We start from the raw sequence: 18,793 nt of genomic DNA on the forward strand, positions 1-18,793 counted from the left end.
AATCTTTATTTAGTAATGCAATTTACTTGGTTTTGCCGTAGATCCGAGCATCTTGCATATATTCTGTTTTCGATGGACTGAATAGAAGAACATTATCATCAAGCGCTTATGATACTGGGAGCCAGAACATTTTTATGATATTCTACAAAGGCCACTTTTTAATTCTGCTGTAAAATATGTAGAGCATCTGGAAAGGGAATTGATGAGAAAGAGGCCAGAATAACATTCATTTTAAATGCCCATCCCTGCCATAAGCAATAGACCATCCCGAGACAGATCATATGTCCTCAGCCACTTGGAGATCTCATCACATTTCATGGGAGAATGGAAAACTGCTGATACAAAAGGGGGTTTGAGATGATAAAACCCAAAGATAAAAATCTGCAGGTGTCGTTTTAAAAAATTGTAGTTTGGGAAGTATAAAATAGATAAACACGGATAGAACTTTATAGACAAATGTTAAGCCAAGCACATTATGTTAAAAAAGAGCACAAATTTATTCATGTACATTAAGTTCTATAACACAAGAGGGGGTCGTAAAGGGGGGATTTGTGGATACCAAGATGGCCTTTGAGGTAACGCGTTCATAAATGATCATACAGTGCGTGATAGTAGGAACGAAGAGTTAAATATACGGTACTGCCGACTTAATAGATAAGGGAGTGGATTTATATGAGTGGATTTACAGTTTTATAATAATCCGAACTGTGTATAAGGCTGTAATATCCGCTGTTTACTGTGCACCCCCTTCAAAAAGTTACCGTATGCCGGTTGACTATACTCACCACCACACCCTACTCACCCACCATAACCAGCGAGACTGAAGAGTCTGCCAAGGCATCACATGGTGCTGCATTTCCAAGACCGGATAGAAAGAGGGTGGTTAAGGCCCAAATTTCCTTTCCCAAGCTCTGGGTTCACAAAACAATTAGGTCAACGTAAAAGAAAAAAAAATACAGGCCAATCGAGATATGTGCATAATGATCTTTTCAGAATTAGGCCAGAAACCATGATAAGGGAACATCTACTATGTCTAAAGAAAAGAAGGGATTCTTTACTGTAAAAGCAGTGAGACTATGAGACTCCTCCCCCTTAAAGGATAACTACGTTTTTAAAAAACTTTTGACATGTCAAGTTTTGATCGGTGAAGGGTCTGAGCACTGAGACCCCCACCGAATGCTTAAATGAAGTTGCAGAAGTGCTGATGTGAGATCTGATCAGAAACAAGTGGCACAGCGCTCACCTGAGTGCTCCTGTTGCTTCATTTTAGCTATCTGTAGGTGTCCCAGTGCTCGAACCACCCACCTATCAAAACTGCTGACATGTCCCTATGATGACATGTCAAAAGTTTATTCAAAATTTAGTTACACTTTAAGATACAGTGATAGTTAATTCATTTAACAAGGCCCCAAATCTCCTTCTAGAAATAGGTACAGATGGGTGATGGATCCAGGGATCTATTCTGATTTTGACAATTGGCAACACTTGATCTTCAGTACCCAGCGCGTAAAAGTTGAACTAGATAGACATATGACTTTTTTCAACCTTACTATGTAACTATGTTATATGGAATAACATTTAGTAGAGAAACAGATAAGTGCTGAAAAGCAGAGTTGCTTTACTGCACTGTGGTTCTGGGTTCAAATCCAACCAAGAGCAACATCTGCAAGGAGCTACTAAGTTCTCCCTCTGCTTGCTTGTATTTCTCTGGATTCTCTGGTTTACTCCCACAATCCAAAAATATACTAACAGGCCCTAACATGTTTGTAATAGGGAATTCAGAAAAGGAGGACAGGGACTGATGTGAGTGACGAAAATCTCTGTACAGCGCTATGGAATATGTTAACGATTTATAAGCCTGAGAAGGATAAAAAGAGTTCCTACCCACTCGAAGCCATAGCAGTGGCCAGAAGCATATTTAGGGTTTCCTTTACCCGGGGCAAAGATTCAGCTAAATTCCCTAGCCCTCTATCTAAATACCTTGGCATCGGCTTCGGCTTCATCTGACCAGGACACAATCTAGAGATGTACTGTCACGAAGGGTCTGTGGACTTACTCAGCCGTACCACCTTGGCGGTAAGGCAGCTGGCCAACAGGGCGCAGGTGAATGTCTATAGTTTGTATAGGGTACCTGTGGCAGCTCAGACAGCAGCAGGGCAGGCTCGGCTAGCACTAGGCAGCAGGTAGACGTCAGGCGAGGTGAAGCAGGTCAGACATGGATACAGCACGACACGACTTTGGCACAGCACAATGCTCGACCAGGGTGGTATGGACAGGAACAGGAACTGGAACAGGTACAGGAACTGGAACAGGTGACACACTAGGAGGCCATCACATAGACAAACTAGGGAACAACAACAACGCTCAGGCATCGAAGCAGGGGTCTCGACCCATCTTATAGTCCAGGGTACTCACGGGTCAAAGTTCTTCACAAGGTCCGGTGCGTGCGTTGCCCCTTTAAGAGCAGGCACGAGTGTGCGCGCGCACCCTACGGGATCCGGCTGAGGTGAGTGGACGTGAGCGCTGGCGTCTCCTGAGGAGGAGGCTGGGGCCAGCGCTTGCCGACTCCTGGCTGCGGCTGTCAGGAGCGGACCGGAGCTGACAGCCCGCAGCCACGGACATTACATGTAGCCATCTTTATCTTGACTTTTCCAATGGCTTTTCAAGTCACATGGAGTTTCACTGATTTTCTTGTGTTTGTGCTAAGTTTTGCAACATAACTTTTCATATTTGTCTCAGAGAGTTCATTGTGATTGTGATGTATTCTCCACCGAGGGCAAGGAATCTGTATCCATACAATTCTAATGCTGACGAATAATCCAATGCTGTATTAAAAAGAATATATCTGCTCTCTGTTTGAGTAAATACTTGCAATCACCTTAAATACTCATTTTGGAGTACATTTTCTAAGAAAACTGCGTTGTGACGTCCCTCTGTTATTCCTCCGGGGAATGTATAAATATATTGACAACTGGATGTTACCATTCCCCTTGTCAATAAAGTAAGTCCCTACAAAGGTCTAACACTGTCCATTCAGTGCTAACAAATTTAGACTATGTAAGGACACACCTTATTGTCAAGGGGAATGGTAACACCCAGTGGTCAATTTATTTATACATTTCCAGGCAGAATAACGGAGGAACAGCACAACACAGTTTTAGCAAAAGATGCCCTAGGATTGTTATTTCATGGGGAATACAATTATTTACTAAAATAGACGCGTCAGGAGAGCAGACAGATCCATTTTAATACAAAAGCATCTAAAAACAAAAAAAACAAAAACATTTCCTATACATTCTGTTAACTGAATCATTCTGCGCAGTCTGCCTAGAGATGTCTATGATGAAATACTCACAGTTTCAACCGCAAATTGAAGTCTTCGTATGACTACATTTCTTAAAACACTAATGACCTGGGAAAAGGTGGCCCTTTGGAGATAAGAAATGTTTTCACGTATTTTTGGTCTTCTCAAAGAAAAAATTCTACATTGGAGATAAGCATTTTTACGTTCTCCCTGTATTAAAATTTAAAAGGCCGTTTACAAAAACAACAAAAAAAAAGTTAACCGCGCCGCCTGATTTCGCCGTATGAATCACGTAATTAAAAGGGAATCATCTGAAGTGATATCATTTAGATTTTAGCACAGACCCTAGTGCCGCACGTCTTACAAAGCGGAGATAAATAAATGTGTAGTGGAGCGGCTGCCGACCGCATTTAGATAAATTAATCTTAAAATATGAGCTTTTATGTCATCGCTGATTTCTACAGATTGGTCGCTTATAATTTGCTGTTTAATTGCTTGTATTGAATGCAGCTGTAGACATTTTTCTTATCCAGCAAGCAAACAGTGCCTGTATATGTGACATCATCTGAATCTGTAATGTACACATTCATTGTAAAGGGGTATTCCGGTTTCAGGAAATAAATCATATTGTTTGTATAATGGGAAGTTATACAATTTTCTTGTAGAAATCAATTTTTACCATTTTCAAGATCTCTGCTTGCTGTCATTCAATTTTTTTTTTTTTTTTTTCCCCAGTGGATTAAAATCTGTCCTGGTCCTGTAATGGACATATAGGTGCATGGTTCGTTACAGTATGTGTATCATAGTTTTCTAACGAGCAGAGTAGCTGTGTGTCCATCACATGACCAGGGCAGGACTAGTAAACAATTGAATGACAGCAAGCAAAGATCTTAAATGCTGTAAGAAATGAATACAGAGAGCATATTAGAAAATGGTATAATGTTTCATTATACAAAGAATAACATTTATTTCCTGAAACTGGAATACTCCTTTATAATGAATGCGTACGTTACAGATTCAGGTGATGCCACATATGCAAGCACCGCTGCTCGATATATCCCTTGTAAGACCACACCTCGAATATGGGATTCAGTTTTGGACTCCACATTGTAAGAAGGATATAGGAGAGCTGGAGAGGCTTCAAAAGCGGGCAACTACATTATTAAAATTATGGGAGGTCTCTCTCACAATTAGGCCTCGTTTACACGAGCGTGTGCGTTTTGCGCGCGCAAAAAACGCTGCGTTTTGCGCGCGTTGGCATTGCGTTTTGCCTGCGTATACGCAGCGTTGTTGCGTTTTAAACGCGCGCATGACTAGCGTTTGCAACGCGCGTCAAAAACGCAGAGGAGATTCATGCCAGGCCAGCCTACAAATAGGCCAGCTGGCCCAACCCCTGCTTGCTGGGAGAAACAGGTTTAGCACCTTAATCTCCGCCTCTGCCGAGCTCGTCGATGTGTGGAATGTGGCTTTGCCATTATGTCGCGCAGGTGGCGTGTCTTTGGGACGACAATGCAATTGTCCATGCAGAATGTGACACGTGTTATAGAATTGTGTGTCGGTCTGCATAACTTCTGCTGCATTAATGATGCTACCTTTGATGCAGCAAATATACTTACAGATGCAGGCAGCAGCCTCAGTGTCCCGGTTATTCCTCTCGCCCGATCTCTCTCATCCTGCCCTCGCATGAGGGATACTTTGGCGGCATATTTGGAATGTCGATCTGGAGCCGCACCGTGGGTGCGTGATGACCTTTGAAGGGTTCTCTGTTGTTTGTCGGCTTACCTACACACGTCACATGTGGGCTGGGGTTTTTATTTTTTCGTGGTTGTTGTTGGGTTAGGGACTTGCAAAACAAGAGGAGTCTTGACGCGGGCTGCGACCTTACATCTGTCGGGGTTTGAGCAGGACTTTATAAAGTTGGCAACCTTCTTTCTGGAGATAGAATGTTGTGTGGGCGAAAGTTTGGAAAGGCCAATTGCTAGTGTACATAGTTTGCCTCGGGGCCCATGACAGCACCTAAACGTCCGCACCTCTTGCAAACCATATCAAACCCTGAGTGATTAACTAAAACCTCATATCACGTGTGTATGCATTGGACCCAAATCCCAGAGGTGTGCGAGGGTATAGGCCAAGGAAATGTGGGCCAAACATTGTGTGGAGGGCTATCAATGAAAAACAACACGAAATATAACCATTCAACATTAAAGTTTTTAATACAGGGTTTTGCAAAAGCCCAAAAATGTTTCATCAAACAAAAAACACCAACATGGTGTATAATATCGATCCAACACAAAAACAGGACGGCGAGTTGGCATCCCTGCACCCAAAAATAGTGTGGCGTCACAAATTCTGGCCTCCAACACACTTAAAGGTGTTGGTACTGGTGGCCCGGGGACGAATAGGCCTGCATTTCAGCACCACTATGCTGGACCTGGAGCTGTGTAGGTTGTTCCTCGGCAGCATAGTGGTGCTGATGTTGTCCGGGGTATGTTGGGCCAGGGAAGTGGGGAGCCATAGGGCGCATATACGGATGCGGGCGTTGCATCTGGGGGCCTGGGTGGAATGGGCCCGGCACCTGGGGCGTGGTGGCTGGCATGGCTGTACTGCGCCACTGTTCAATGGCCGTGAAGCACACGTGCGGATTGTGGGGCGGTCTGGAAGCGTCGATCAACGTCACGATCGACGCTTGCAGACGGCCCATACGGTCCATGGGGACCAGCCGGAGGAGGGGAACGATGCTTCGGCCAAAGGCGTCGTTCCCGTCCTCATCAGCGGCTCGCCGTAGATAGTCCAGGACCCGGGCATCTACTTGCCCCGCTGCGGAGGCCTGTTGAGCACGGGCCCGGCGAGTGCAGGCACGCACGGGGCGCTCCTCTGCCGGAGAGGCGACGGCCCGTGCGGACTGGCCAGGGGCGGGCTCCAGGGGTGTCGGCTCTGGGCTAGGGGGCAGGACAGGGGCAGCAGGAGGTTCCGGACGAGACTCGCCCACGTCTGTCTCTTCTGCGGTATCCTCCAAATTGTCTGTGGTTCTAGAAAGAGGAAATTACGTTAGAACAGAATATATAACAATGCCTACAACAACACGATGGCAAACAGGACATGGGCGAACACACATTAGACACATGCAATGGCAGAAACTCTTACGTGCGCATCTCCATGATGTCCTTCAAGAACATCAGCTGTTGGGTATACATATACGGTCGCTTGCGAGATGCGCCATCCCCGCTGCGTCCCCTTTCACCCATTTCACGCCGGAATTGGTCACGGCAGCTCCGCCACCGTGTTTTGATCTCTTGGACTGTTGGAGTTAAAAAACAGATATCATGCCATCAGACCTATGACCTCTCACTTTAAATTAAGGGCCCTGCACTGCCAATTACGTGGTACACGGTGATGCGCCTGCTCCACAAAAGTTTCTCGTGAAAATGCGCAGAAGACACATACAGGGCCCCAGTTCTTAAAAAGGGATGTCATGCTTTGCCAGAAAATGCCTGGTACTCACCCAACCGACTGCGGTCACGGGTTCGGCCACTCTCCCACTCCTGGCCAAACAGCTCCTTTGCCACCTCCTCCCAGGCGTCCTCCTTGGCCGTCCGGTTGTGGTACGCCTCCGAGCGAGTGTCCCAAATTTCGGGATGTCCCTGGACCAGGACGAGGAGGCGCTCCACGTCCATCCCACGCGGCATGGCAGCAGATGTTGACAGTGGAAGATACCTTCACAGTCTCCTGTCACTAGCCCTGCCCACTCGCAGTGGAAACTCAAGCACTTCCTGGTTTTTGTTTGCTTTGTCCAGCTTTATAGACTGTTTTTCATGGACATAACAAGTGATGCGTGATTTTCGCGCATGCAACGCAGGAGCGTCCGTGTGTCATGCGTTGTTTTCACGCACCCATTGACTTCAATGGGTGCGTGATGCGCGAAAAACGCACGATTTTAGAACATGTCGTGAGTTTTACGCAACGCACGCGCACTGCGCAAAATTCACGCATCGTCTAAACAGCCTCATAGACTATTATAGGTGCGTACGACACGCGTGAAAAGCACGCGCGTCGCACGCGCGTATAATACGCTCGTGTAAATGAGGCCTTAGAGGAAAGAATCATCGGACTATTCAGTTTGGAAAAAAGATGCCTTAGGCCCAATTCACATGACAGGAATTCCCGGCCGCTTTTTGAATGCACGTCACACGGCCGCAGTAGGAACAATAGACCCCAAATGGGGCTATTAACACGGCCGATGTTTTGACAGCCCGGTAAACCGGGCCGTCAAAAAGTGGAGCATGCCCTATTTTCGGTCGTTCTCCCGGCCGCATGACTCCCATAGAAGTCCATGGGACCATGTAAAGCACGGCTGTCACTCGGATGTGATCCGAGTGACGGCCGCGCTTTCTGCCGCTTGTTCGCTCTCTTCTCCTTCTCACAGTGCGAAGTGCAGGTGAGTAGGAGTGTATTTTTTGGCTCCCTGTAGGAGTGGAATCCCCAATCCCCGACCACAGCGTTGCCGAAGCTGTGGCCGGGGATTCCGCTCCAGGAGAAGTACCTGACTTCACTCTCCATATATGGACATTGAAGTCAAACTTCTTCCGGAACGGTCCCCTACAGTGGTGCTATCTACAGGAAGGTAGGGTAGTGCCATCCATGGGGGGTGCTATGTAAAAGGGGGCTCTGTAGCACTACCTACAGGGAGGCTGTGTGGCATTACCTACAGGGGGCTGTGTCGCATTACCTACAGGGGGCTGTGTGGCATTACCTACAGGGGGCTGTGTGGCATTACCTACAGGGGGGCTGTGTGGCATTACCTACAGGGGGCTGTGTGGCACTACCTACAGGGGTGCTGTGTGGCACTACCTACAGGGGGGCTGTGTGGCACTACCTACAGGGGGCTGTGTGGCATTACCTACAGGGGGCTGTGTGGCATTACCTACAAGGGGCTGTGTGGCATTACCTACAGGGGGGCTGTGTGGCATTACCTACAGGGGGGCTGTGTGGCATTACCTACAGGGGGGCTGTGTGGCATTACCTACAGGGGGGCTGTGTGGCATTACCTACAGGGGGGCTGTGTGGCATTACCTACAGGGGGCTGTGTGGCATTACCTACAGGGGGCTGTGTGGCACTACCTACAGGGGGCTGTGTGGCACTACCTACAGGGGGGCTGAGTGGCACTACCTACAGGGGGGCTGTGGCAGTATCTACAGAGGGAAGTGTGTGGCAAAACATTTACAAATGAAATTCATCCATTTAGACCGGATGGAAAATGGATGCAAAACAGCCGTTTTTATCGGACCCTGTCGTGTGAATAGAGTAGAGGTGATCGTATTAACGTATAAATATATATGAGGTCAATATAAAGAACTAGCACATGATTTTTTTCATTTCATAAACTGGACCAAGGGACATTCTTAGCGTGTGGAGGAAAGACGATTTAGAGATTAATATAGGAAAGGGTTCTTTACAGTTTGCAAAGGCATTTGACACTGTCCCTCATAGACGTCTAATGGGTAAATGAAGGACTATAGGTTTAGAAAGTATAGTTTGTAATTGGATTGAGAATTGGCTCAAGGACCGTCAAAAATAAAACATGAGTGAAACAGTGAAAAAAAAACCATATGGTTACTTCTCGTCCCAAACTTTTTTGCCTTAGTAGGAACGTCTTTTATATTTTTATTTTTTTTACAGAAATGACAACTCGTGTTGTAGGAGAAACAGCAATGTACAGTCATACAAAAAAGAAAAAATCTATACCCATCTCACCTTCATCTCTCTACTATTGGCAGTTGTCACTCAAAGTGTGATATCATATAAACACCTTCCGATCTGCGGCTTAAGTTTCGAGACGAGGGCAGAATCCTGTTAACTTCTGACACTGTCAGCTTTCAGAGAACAGCTGTCTAATTTTTTTTTATTTTGCAATTCATCGACAGATTTCCAAAGCAGGCATATTTTGAATTATGCTACAGCCAAAAATTATTTCTTGTCTAAGAACTTTATAGGAGATACAAAGTAAACACCTGACATTGATAAAAAATAACTACAGTCTGACGAAGCAATTATTGAATTAGCATATTTTTGCTATGTCCTTTTTAAAGGTGGACATAAAGTTCTCTGCTGATCTCCTCTAGGACCGTAATCCCCAACGATTAACTGAACACTAGGTGTCCCACTGCTGCGAGATCTTAGAGATCAACTGTAATCTGTTGAGAAACACGGCAAGTGTGCAATTCCCCTGCAGCGCCACCACAGGCGAAATGAAGAACTACACATTTCACATTCAATTCAATGAGCTGTACATGTAACACATAGAGCGAGTGACAATCTAGCTAATAAACAGAGGTGTAGCTTGAAGCTCCTAGGCCCCAATGCAAAATCTATAACACGGCCCCCACCTACCATATAACATTTATAATACTGGTGTCTTCTTATGCGGTTGAGGGGCATTTGGGCCCCCTCAGAATCCAGGACCCGGGTGCGACTGCTATCTCTTCACCCCCTATAGCTATGCCTCTTCTATTAGATGAGAGTCCTGAACGCCTGAACCCCTTGTATTTACACAGAGTTCCCTAATAGGGTATTTAAAAATGGGTTTTCTAAACCGGAAAATCCCTTCTTGGGGTTTTAGCCAGTGGTGTAACTACAGCTGTAACAGCCACAGCGCTGCTACGGGGCCCGCCGTGACGGGCCCCCACCACCGGGTGGCACCGCTAGCAGCGTCTATGGCGATGCCGTATTCAATAGTATCTGTGCCCTTAGGATGCAGATACTATTGAACGCTATGGCAGAGCAGGGAGAGTTGATTCACTCCATTCATCGCTGGAACAGGGACTAGGTGAGTATGAAGTTTTCTTGTTTGGTTGTTTGGGGATCGCTATATAGCACTATCTAAAGGAGGGGGGTTGCTATATGGCACTACATACTTGAGGGGGTCGCTGTATGGCGATATCTACAGGGCGGTTGTATGATTTTATCTACAGGGAGGCTGTATGGCGCTATCTACAGGGGGGTTGTATGGCGATATCTACAGGGGGCTGTATGGCGCTATCTACAGGGGGGCTGTGTGGTGCTATCTACAGGGGGCTGTATAACGTTATCTACAGGGGGCTGTATGGTGCTATCTACAGAGGGGCTGTATGGCGCTATCTATAGGGGGTTGTATGGCGCTATCTACAGGGGGCTGTATAGTGCTATTTAGAGGGGGCTTTATGGTGCTATCTACAGGGGAGTTGGGGGCGCTATCTACAAGTGGGGTGTGACACTGTCTACAGGGGGACTGTATAGCACTCTCTACAGGGGGGCTGTATGGCACTCTCTACAGGGGGCTGTATTGCACTCTCTACAGGGGGCTGTATAGCACTCTCTACAGGGGGGCTGTATGGCACTCTCTACAGGGGGGCTGTATAGCACAATCTACAGGCACTATCTAAGAGGGAGGCTGTGTGTGGCACCTAGGGGAGGGGGGCCCAGTCAAAAGTTTGATATGGGGCCCAGTCTTTCCTAATTACGCCCCTGGTTTTAGCCTGTAGAATTAAAGTATAATTGCATCTAAAACATATCTCAAACAATAACTCAGTATTAATAGAGTTTGTCTCCTGATGAAAACCCTTGTCCACATGCTATATTTGCCCTTGGGACCCCGCCCCTCAGACCTGGGACCCCCACTCAGACCCAGATTGGAGCGCTGATTTTATTTTGCTGTTGGGGATCGCAGTCCGGCGCACACACAATACTCCCCTTCTGTGGAACTCGATCTGTCCTGGGGGAAAGCTAAGGATGGCACCTGACCTGCAGTGGCACCCTGTTTGCATGGTGGGACACTTATCGGCTCACACAGAGCACTATACGCGGCAGAGCCGCAGACCTGAGGGGGTATGCAGGGGATGACATCAGTGGCTGTGGACCTTAAAGTGGAACTGTTTCAGGAATTCCTTGCTTGATTCTCAGTCAAGGTGGTGTTTCCTTGCATTTTCATGTTGTTCCCTGTGATTCCCTGTGTTTGACCTGACTTTTGCCTAAAGTCCATACCTCCTTGTGTAAGTTAAAGCGAAGGACTTTTATGACATATCCACGGAATATGTCATAAATGTCAGATAGATGCGGGTCCCACCTGTGGGACCGGCATCTATCTCTAGAATGGGCCCCCTAATTCACGTTCTAGCTTTTTGTGCTCACGCTGCCTCCCGGCCCCCTCCTGATTGCATGATTGGGACATTGTTGGTAGTTACGGAAACAGCGTAACTCGCAGAGTTATGCTGTTTCCGTAACTCCCATAGTTGTGAATGGTAGTCACGCAAGCATCGCAGCATGCGAGCTACGCTGTTTCTGTAACTACTATTCAGTTATATGGGAGTTAGAAAAACAACGTAGCTCCACGAGTTACGCTGTTTCCGTAACTCCCAACCATGTTGGGCCGTTAAAAAATATGGAACATGTCCTATTTCAGGCCGTAATTACGGCACGGGCAGACTAATAGAAGTCTATGGGGCTCCCGTAATTACAGGTGGCTATGTGTGTGCACGTGGGAGCGTTGCTAGGCGATGTCAGGGGATAGTCACTATCCAGAGTGCTAAAAGAGTTAACTGATCGGCAGTAACTCTTTCAGCAACCGGGATATTGACTACTGCTGGAGTTAATGCAGTTAATATAGATAATGCAACACACCCCTAGATAATGCCAGAGTGCCCTGGGTCGGGGTACTATGAACTTTTACTTTCAATCGCTGCGGAAACTCTGCCCGAAAGGGCTGCCCCTTCTCTCTATCCAGCACTGATAGAGAGAAGGGGCTGCCGATAAGTGCAGAGAAAACGGGTCTGTAAATACGGGTGGAATACGGGTCGAATACATGTGACAAAGGACCTGTATTTACGCCAGTATTTACGGGAGGAAAAAAATATGTTCGTGTGCATGAGGCCTGAGAGACTAAGGCTGGACGGAAGGGGGACCAATACAAACAGCCATATCTCCGGCTGTGGGCCTCCTAGAACGGCGGAGATTCTAATCTTTCATATGACACCAGGATTGCAGTGATCTAGCTGTGAAACAACCCGAGGAATCATCAGTTAAAAACACAGTCGGGAATGGAACCTCATCACGCTCTGTTGCTGGGCAGGGATGAGGAGAAGCTGTATGCTGATTAGACAGCGTCATACAGAAAACATTACACCGCCCAGAGAGAAAAGAAAGAGTCACCTCCCATTTGGCAAGAATAGCCACATTAGCATATTTAGAAAAATTAACATAATTTAGCAAATAATAAATGTTTTTGAATTTTTTTTTATCTGTAGTTAGCAGCATAGCGCCTAATAGATTAGTTAGGAGATAGGGAATTAATAAACTAGTTAGGGTCTCTTTAACCCCTTAAGGACCGAGCCATTTTTCATTTTTTTGTTTTTCACTCCCCGCGTTTTTTATTTTTCTGTCAATGGAGCGGTGTGAGGGCTTATTATTTGCGGGAGGAGTTGTAGTTTCTAATGGCCATTTAAAGTACCATATAATGTACTGGGAAATTGAATTTTTTTTATTTGCGGGCAGAAATTGGAAAAAACTGCGATTCCTACATAGTTTTTTTGATTTTCATTTTTTCGGCTTTCACCATGCGGTAAAAACAACTTCTTAACTTTATTTTGTAGCTCAATACGATTACGGTAACAACAAATTTATATCGGTTTTTTTTATATTTTATTACTTTAAAGAAAAAATAATAATTTATGTTAAAAAAAAAATTGCGAGCTAAGGTGACCAAAAAACAGCGATTTTGGTGTTTTACATTTTTGTTTTTTACACCGTTCACCATGCCCATTAAATAACTCTGTATTGTAATAGTTCAGACTTTTACAGACACAGCGATACTAATTTTGTTTATTTTTTTTACATTACTTTAGAGGAAAAATGGGAAAAGGTTTTTATTTTAACTTTGAATATTTTTTATTTTTTTTGACTTCTATTAACTTTATTAAACTTTTTTTTTTTACACCATTTATTACTCCCCCTAGGGGACTTGAAACAGCAATCGTTAGATCGCTGGTACAATATTTCCTGCGATACTAATGTATTGCAGTATATCATTATTTTCACAGGCTTCTGTTGAGCCCTGCCAGAGACAAGGCTTAACAGAGGCAGACAAAAGGTAGCCCTGGGGGGCCTTCATTAGGCCCCCGGGCTGCGAGGACAACCACAGATGCCCCCAATCTCGGTGTTGGGGCGACGATGAGTTGTCGGAAGGGGCCACCCCCTCTCTATAACGGCTCAGATGCTGCGGTCACGATTGACTGCAGCATTTCAGGGGATAAACGGCCAGGAACAGCGCGATCACTGTTCCCGGCCGTTAGTCCGGGCTGTCAGCTGTAAAACATAGCTGACACTCGCAGGGTATGGAGGGCACTTAGCCCATGAGCACCCTCCATACCTCCCTATGACACTCATCCTGTACATGTACGTGATAATGCATTAAGGGGTTAAGTTCATAAAAATGGTCTTAAGGGGGAAGCAAAAATGGGGCCCTTCTGTCCTGGGTGGCAACAACTGGCACCATAATGGTGGGGTCCATTTTAATCTTTGCTATGAGGCATCTCTCATTGATTATTGGCACTAGTATACACTATGTATATACACTAGCTCTGCATATCATGATATACCAGTACATCTTCATAACACCCACCCCCCCCCCGCCCCAGGGTTACACCGGTCTTCTGTGACATTGGGCTCTATAAGCCCCTCACACGTTGGATCCACATTGTGACTGTTTTTAACCCTTCTAGTTACCATTTTTGTCTACTATGCATATATAGAGTGGAAATGTTGAATAGTGATTACAAATTGTTAGATGACATATTGAACTTTACTTTGGCAGCGAATAACATGGGACCATGAAAACTGGTTCTGGTCCTGTTGGGTTCTATTCTATGGCTCTTCAATCATTGGACTTCATACAAGTAGTGCTGCGATGGATGGCAATACTGGCCTACCACATGGAGATCACAAAATCCCGTGGGGAAGTACATGGTTACATTTTATTGCCTTAAGTTTTCCACCGACGTGTAAATTTGACTATTTTTACTTAATATAATAGTTATTCTGTTTTTGCAATATTTTGAAACCAAGATCTGCTGTATCTGGAACTAACTTAGATAAAGATCAATAACAATAGGTTTATGAAATGAGAGATTTCAAGAGTGAAGGTTATAGGTAAGCGTTATGATACAGATGTCAGGTACTATTTGTCTCGCCTCCTATTTAGCTGTCCATCAAAATAAAGGGACCAGATGCATAACATGGACAACAAGTGGACAGAGAGAGATCAGATATCACAGATGAGATCAAATCCAACATGGACATCATACTTCCTGAACCTCGCAGTATTGTAGCTCCTTTAACCCCTTCACGAAATATGACGTACATATAAGTCAACAGCTGATCCCATGTGATCACCAGGGTTGACAGCCAGATTCCCGCACTACCAGCCAGAATCTAAAAAAACCTCTGATCCTAGCCACTTAACCCTGCAAATACCGCGATCAGTACTGATCATAGTGTTGACCAAGGGAGGGGGCTCCGTTTCTCCTGTCCTTGTCAACTCTAGGCTTTCCAGTATTGTTATGGTGATTGTTAGGGCATACCAGTCCCCTACTGAGACAACAAAAAATTGTTAACAATAAATAAAAGTAAAAACGATGCAAAATAATAAAAAAAAAAAACAAACAAAATAAAGACAAAATAAAAAGTCAATAAACAGTAAAAAGAAAAATGACATTATAAAAAAATTACTATGGATTAACGTTACCATGTATATACCCTGCCTAAAAAATAGGATGCCTTAAAATTGTACCGCAAAAACACATGGTGTCAAATAGCTATGCAGCATTAAAAATAAAAAAGTTATGGCTTAAAGAATGGAAGGAGGCAACAATTCTAAAATTGTTTCCACGCATGGACAACTGATGACCTATCCACAGGTTAGGTCATCAGTATATGATTGGTGGGATTCCAACACCCGGACCCCGCACTGATCAGCTGCTCCGGCTGCCTCTGTGCACCAGACGTCCATGCTGGAAGTAGATGGCTCCAGTCACGGAATATCGGCCGAGCTGCAGTATTCAAGTGAATAGGAGCAGAGCTGCAGTTCTGCAACACGGCCACTATGCAGTGCATGGAGCCATCTGCTTACAGCTAAGAATACTGCATACCCTGCATAACATTCTGCACCCGTTGGCAGTTGGAGCAGTTTATCGGTGCGGGGGCCGTGTGTCGGACCCCCACCGATCATATACTGATAATAGGTCATTACTTGTCAGTATGTGGACAACCCCCTTTAAGGTTTAAAAGTTATGTAGGAATTTTTGTGTGGTTACATGGACATTAAAAGGGTTGTACTCAACCTACTAGTACTTTAAAGGTCCCAAAAACAGCGCCACCCATGTCTACGGTTTACATCTGGTATTGCAGCTCAGCTCAATTGAAGTGCATGTGGCTGAGCTGCAGTACCAGACACGACCTGTGGACAGGTGTGACTCTGTTTTTGGAAGAACGCAGCCATGTTTTTCTAATCTTGGACAACCTCTTCATATTCGGGATCCATGTGAAATGAATGCCAAACGCGATCGTGTGCAATTGAATGATAGTTTTAATGTAAGGTGTTAGCAAAGGCCTCATATCCATGGCAAGGCCGTGTTCACGGACCCTGTATGTGCCTATAGGATTTTATATGCGTGCCATATAACAGATCTCTATGCCACATGGTAGTGTGCACGAGGCCTAAATGTGAAGGAAGAATTAGGGGATAAGCTGTAGAATAGCTAAGAAGCCAATAATGCCGGGCAGACAATGCAACATATTTCTTTGTCAGATATGATCTTTGCCGTAAGGCGATAACAGTGAAGTAACACAAAGCATCTATTACCCCGGCTGGAAGAAGAAAACACTGAATAGATCAAGAGTCCTTAAATGGGAAGCAGCTGTCCCGGAGCACTTAATCTCAGCCACCGGCTCCTGAAACTATCAGACAACATGGACTGTTGTGCTCTCCAAGCAATTGTTTAAATCCAGGCTTAAAATCTGTAAGTGTTTCATTCTCACACAAAATCTGTTTTCACATGTGATGAGACGACGGCCAAAGAAGGGCCGAGATGACATTCTGTTTGCTGCTGCTGCTGCTGCTGCATTGTGAGGGTTTCTCTGGATAGTGGTGTCCATAGATACACAAGAACCTATTGATGTTTGATTGACTGATTTACTCCATGCAGTTGGAGCTACAACAAATAATAAAAGAAAAGAAGGAAAAATTTGGGTTATAGATACCCCCTTGAGCCCACCTTCCAGTGTAGGTTTAACTATAGTGCATTGCATAAAGATCAGTTCCCTCATTTATACTTATTTAGAATTCACTAAGGGCCCCTGTGCAAGAACAGTGTAGGGCCCCCCCCCCCCATCCCTTGGTATGCCCAAAAAAGCTAATAGCTATAGGGACAATAGGGATCTACGTCTGGTTCAGTAGGAAGTGGGGGAAAGGGGCAAAAGAGTTGTGGTTCTGAAGGAGTTAACAGTAAATGTAACACAAATTAATACTAATAATAATAAATATTTTTTAATGTATTATAGTTGTTATTATTATCATCACTTATAGATTATTATTATTATTATTATTATTATTATTATTATTATTATTATTATTATTATAACAACTTATTATTATGTATATAATTATTATGTATTAATATTATTTGTATTATTGTTATTATAATTTTGGTTGTTATTATTATTAATACTTGTTGTTATTACTTCTTATCTATATTATTATTTGTATTATTATTATTTGTATTATTATTATTTGTATTATTATTATTTGTATTATTATTATAGATATTACTTATTATTATTAGCATTATTATTTGTATTATTATCATTGTTATTATTATTATTATTACTTCTTATTATCATTATTAATATTGATTGTATTATTATTATTATTATAGATAGATTTTTGTATTGATTGTATTATTATTATTATTAATATTATTATTTTTATTACTTCTTATTATCATTATTAATATTGATTGTATTATTATTATTATTATTATTATTATTATAGATAGATTTTTGTATTGATTGTATTATTATTATTATTACTATTATTATCATTATTATTGTTGTTTTATGTATTTATTTTGTATTTCCAGTAGCTAAATAAAAATCCAGGAAATATCAACTCCATTAACAAGGAGATGGGGAGTGGGCATCAAAAAGAGCAAACACAAGGAAAATGTGCCACATCCTGACTACAGGGAAATAGTGCAAAACATCTAATCATGACAGTGCCAGGAAACTTAGACCTGTCTAGAAAGATCCCAGGCTCTCAGGGTTTAATTGCTGTTGATGGCTGCTGGTCAGTCATGCATGACAATATGTGTGTGTGGCGCTGCTTGCTGCCTGTGCTCATTGCTGTCACCCGTCACTCCAGGTGATGAGTTCAGCAACTCTGACCATCCTGGAGAAGAAGAAGATATAGCCTCCCAGACACGCACACACATGACAGGGGCCATTACTACATGCTACATGGACCCTTGTTCACCAACCATGAATGATATACAATACATCAGTCTAAATTACCAGCAAGACTTCTTTTCCTAATGTAAATTTACATGCAAAAAAAATTAAAAAATCCAACATTGGGATTACTGATTCCAGTGGAGAAAGCTTTTCCTGTCTTAACCCTTGCTGTGCTCGAGATTCCTTGCCCAAGAATCTATAAAATGACGCTACTTCAGATCATATCATTATACTGTAACTGTGCACTACAATTAGGACTTATCATTATTAAGGTTCGGGATATTTGAAAACCAGGGGGCGCTGTATCTACAGTCAGATTTTTCTATAGTGATAGCTTTATCAGATATTTAATGGAAATTATACTTAATATTAGTGTTTAATATTCGCGGTCACTGACAGATTGTAATCAGATGTGCAGGAAGATATGTCCTGTATGTTGAAGAATAACTGGTTTCCTATGGACCGGCAGAATTAATGTGTGTGTCCGTTAGAAAAAATTCAATGGACAGGAACAAACATCAGTGGAAAAATTCTTAATATAATAGATAGTTCTTTAATATAATGATAAAGAATAATAATAAAAATAATAATAATAATAATAAAGAAAAAATAGTCTTAATATGCCCAAAATGCCAGATCATCAGATGATGGTCAACTTAGGTAACATACCAGTAAATTGACATGTATGTATTCAGCTCCTGTATCTCATCAATTTCATGACAGAAAAAATAAAAAATGAATCACGACTTTAGCCCTGAGGTCAATAAGTGCACAACCTGTATGGACATAAAGTCTCTGGGCCACCAGGGACAAGACGTTGCACCATTAGCTCCGTAGGGCCATGGTAGGTCAATCCACAACTAGGTGTCCAGAAATTAAACACGGCTCCACTAGATTGCCAGGGAATAGATTAAAATCCTAATGCTGTAGGATCAGGTCCAGTATTGGTGTTTACT

At 43.6% G+C, this 18,793-nt stretch overlaps 1 protein-coding gene across 1 annotated transcript; it reads right to left on the reverse strand.

Moving 5' to 3' along the window:
- Positions 1-231: 231 nt before the first annotated feature.
- On the reverse strand, positions 232-7,040 carry LOC142760571 (uncharacterized). Its single transcript, XM_075863760.1, has 6 exons — positions 6,807-7,040; positions 6,449-6,602; positions 6,208-6,333; positions 3,356-3,428; positions 803-911; positions 232-332 (listed from the first exon to the last, which is right to left on the reverse strand). Exons 1-6 carry the CDS (start codon positions 6,988-6,990, stop codon positions 232-234), a joined length of 747 nt encoding a protein of 248 aa, XP_075719875.1. The 5' UTR covers positions 6,991-7,040.
- Between the last annotated feature and the right edge of the window lie 11,753 nt (positions 7,041-18,793).

This window comes from Rhinoderma darwinii, chromosome 4 (assembly GCF_050947455.1).
Source record: "Rhinoderma darwinii isolate aRhiDar2 chromosome 4, aRhiDar2.hap1, whole genome shotgun sequence".
NCBI lineage: Eukaryota > Metazoa > Chordata > Amphibia > Anura > Rhinodermatidae > Rhinoderma > Rhinoderma darwinii.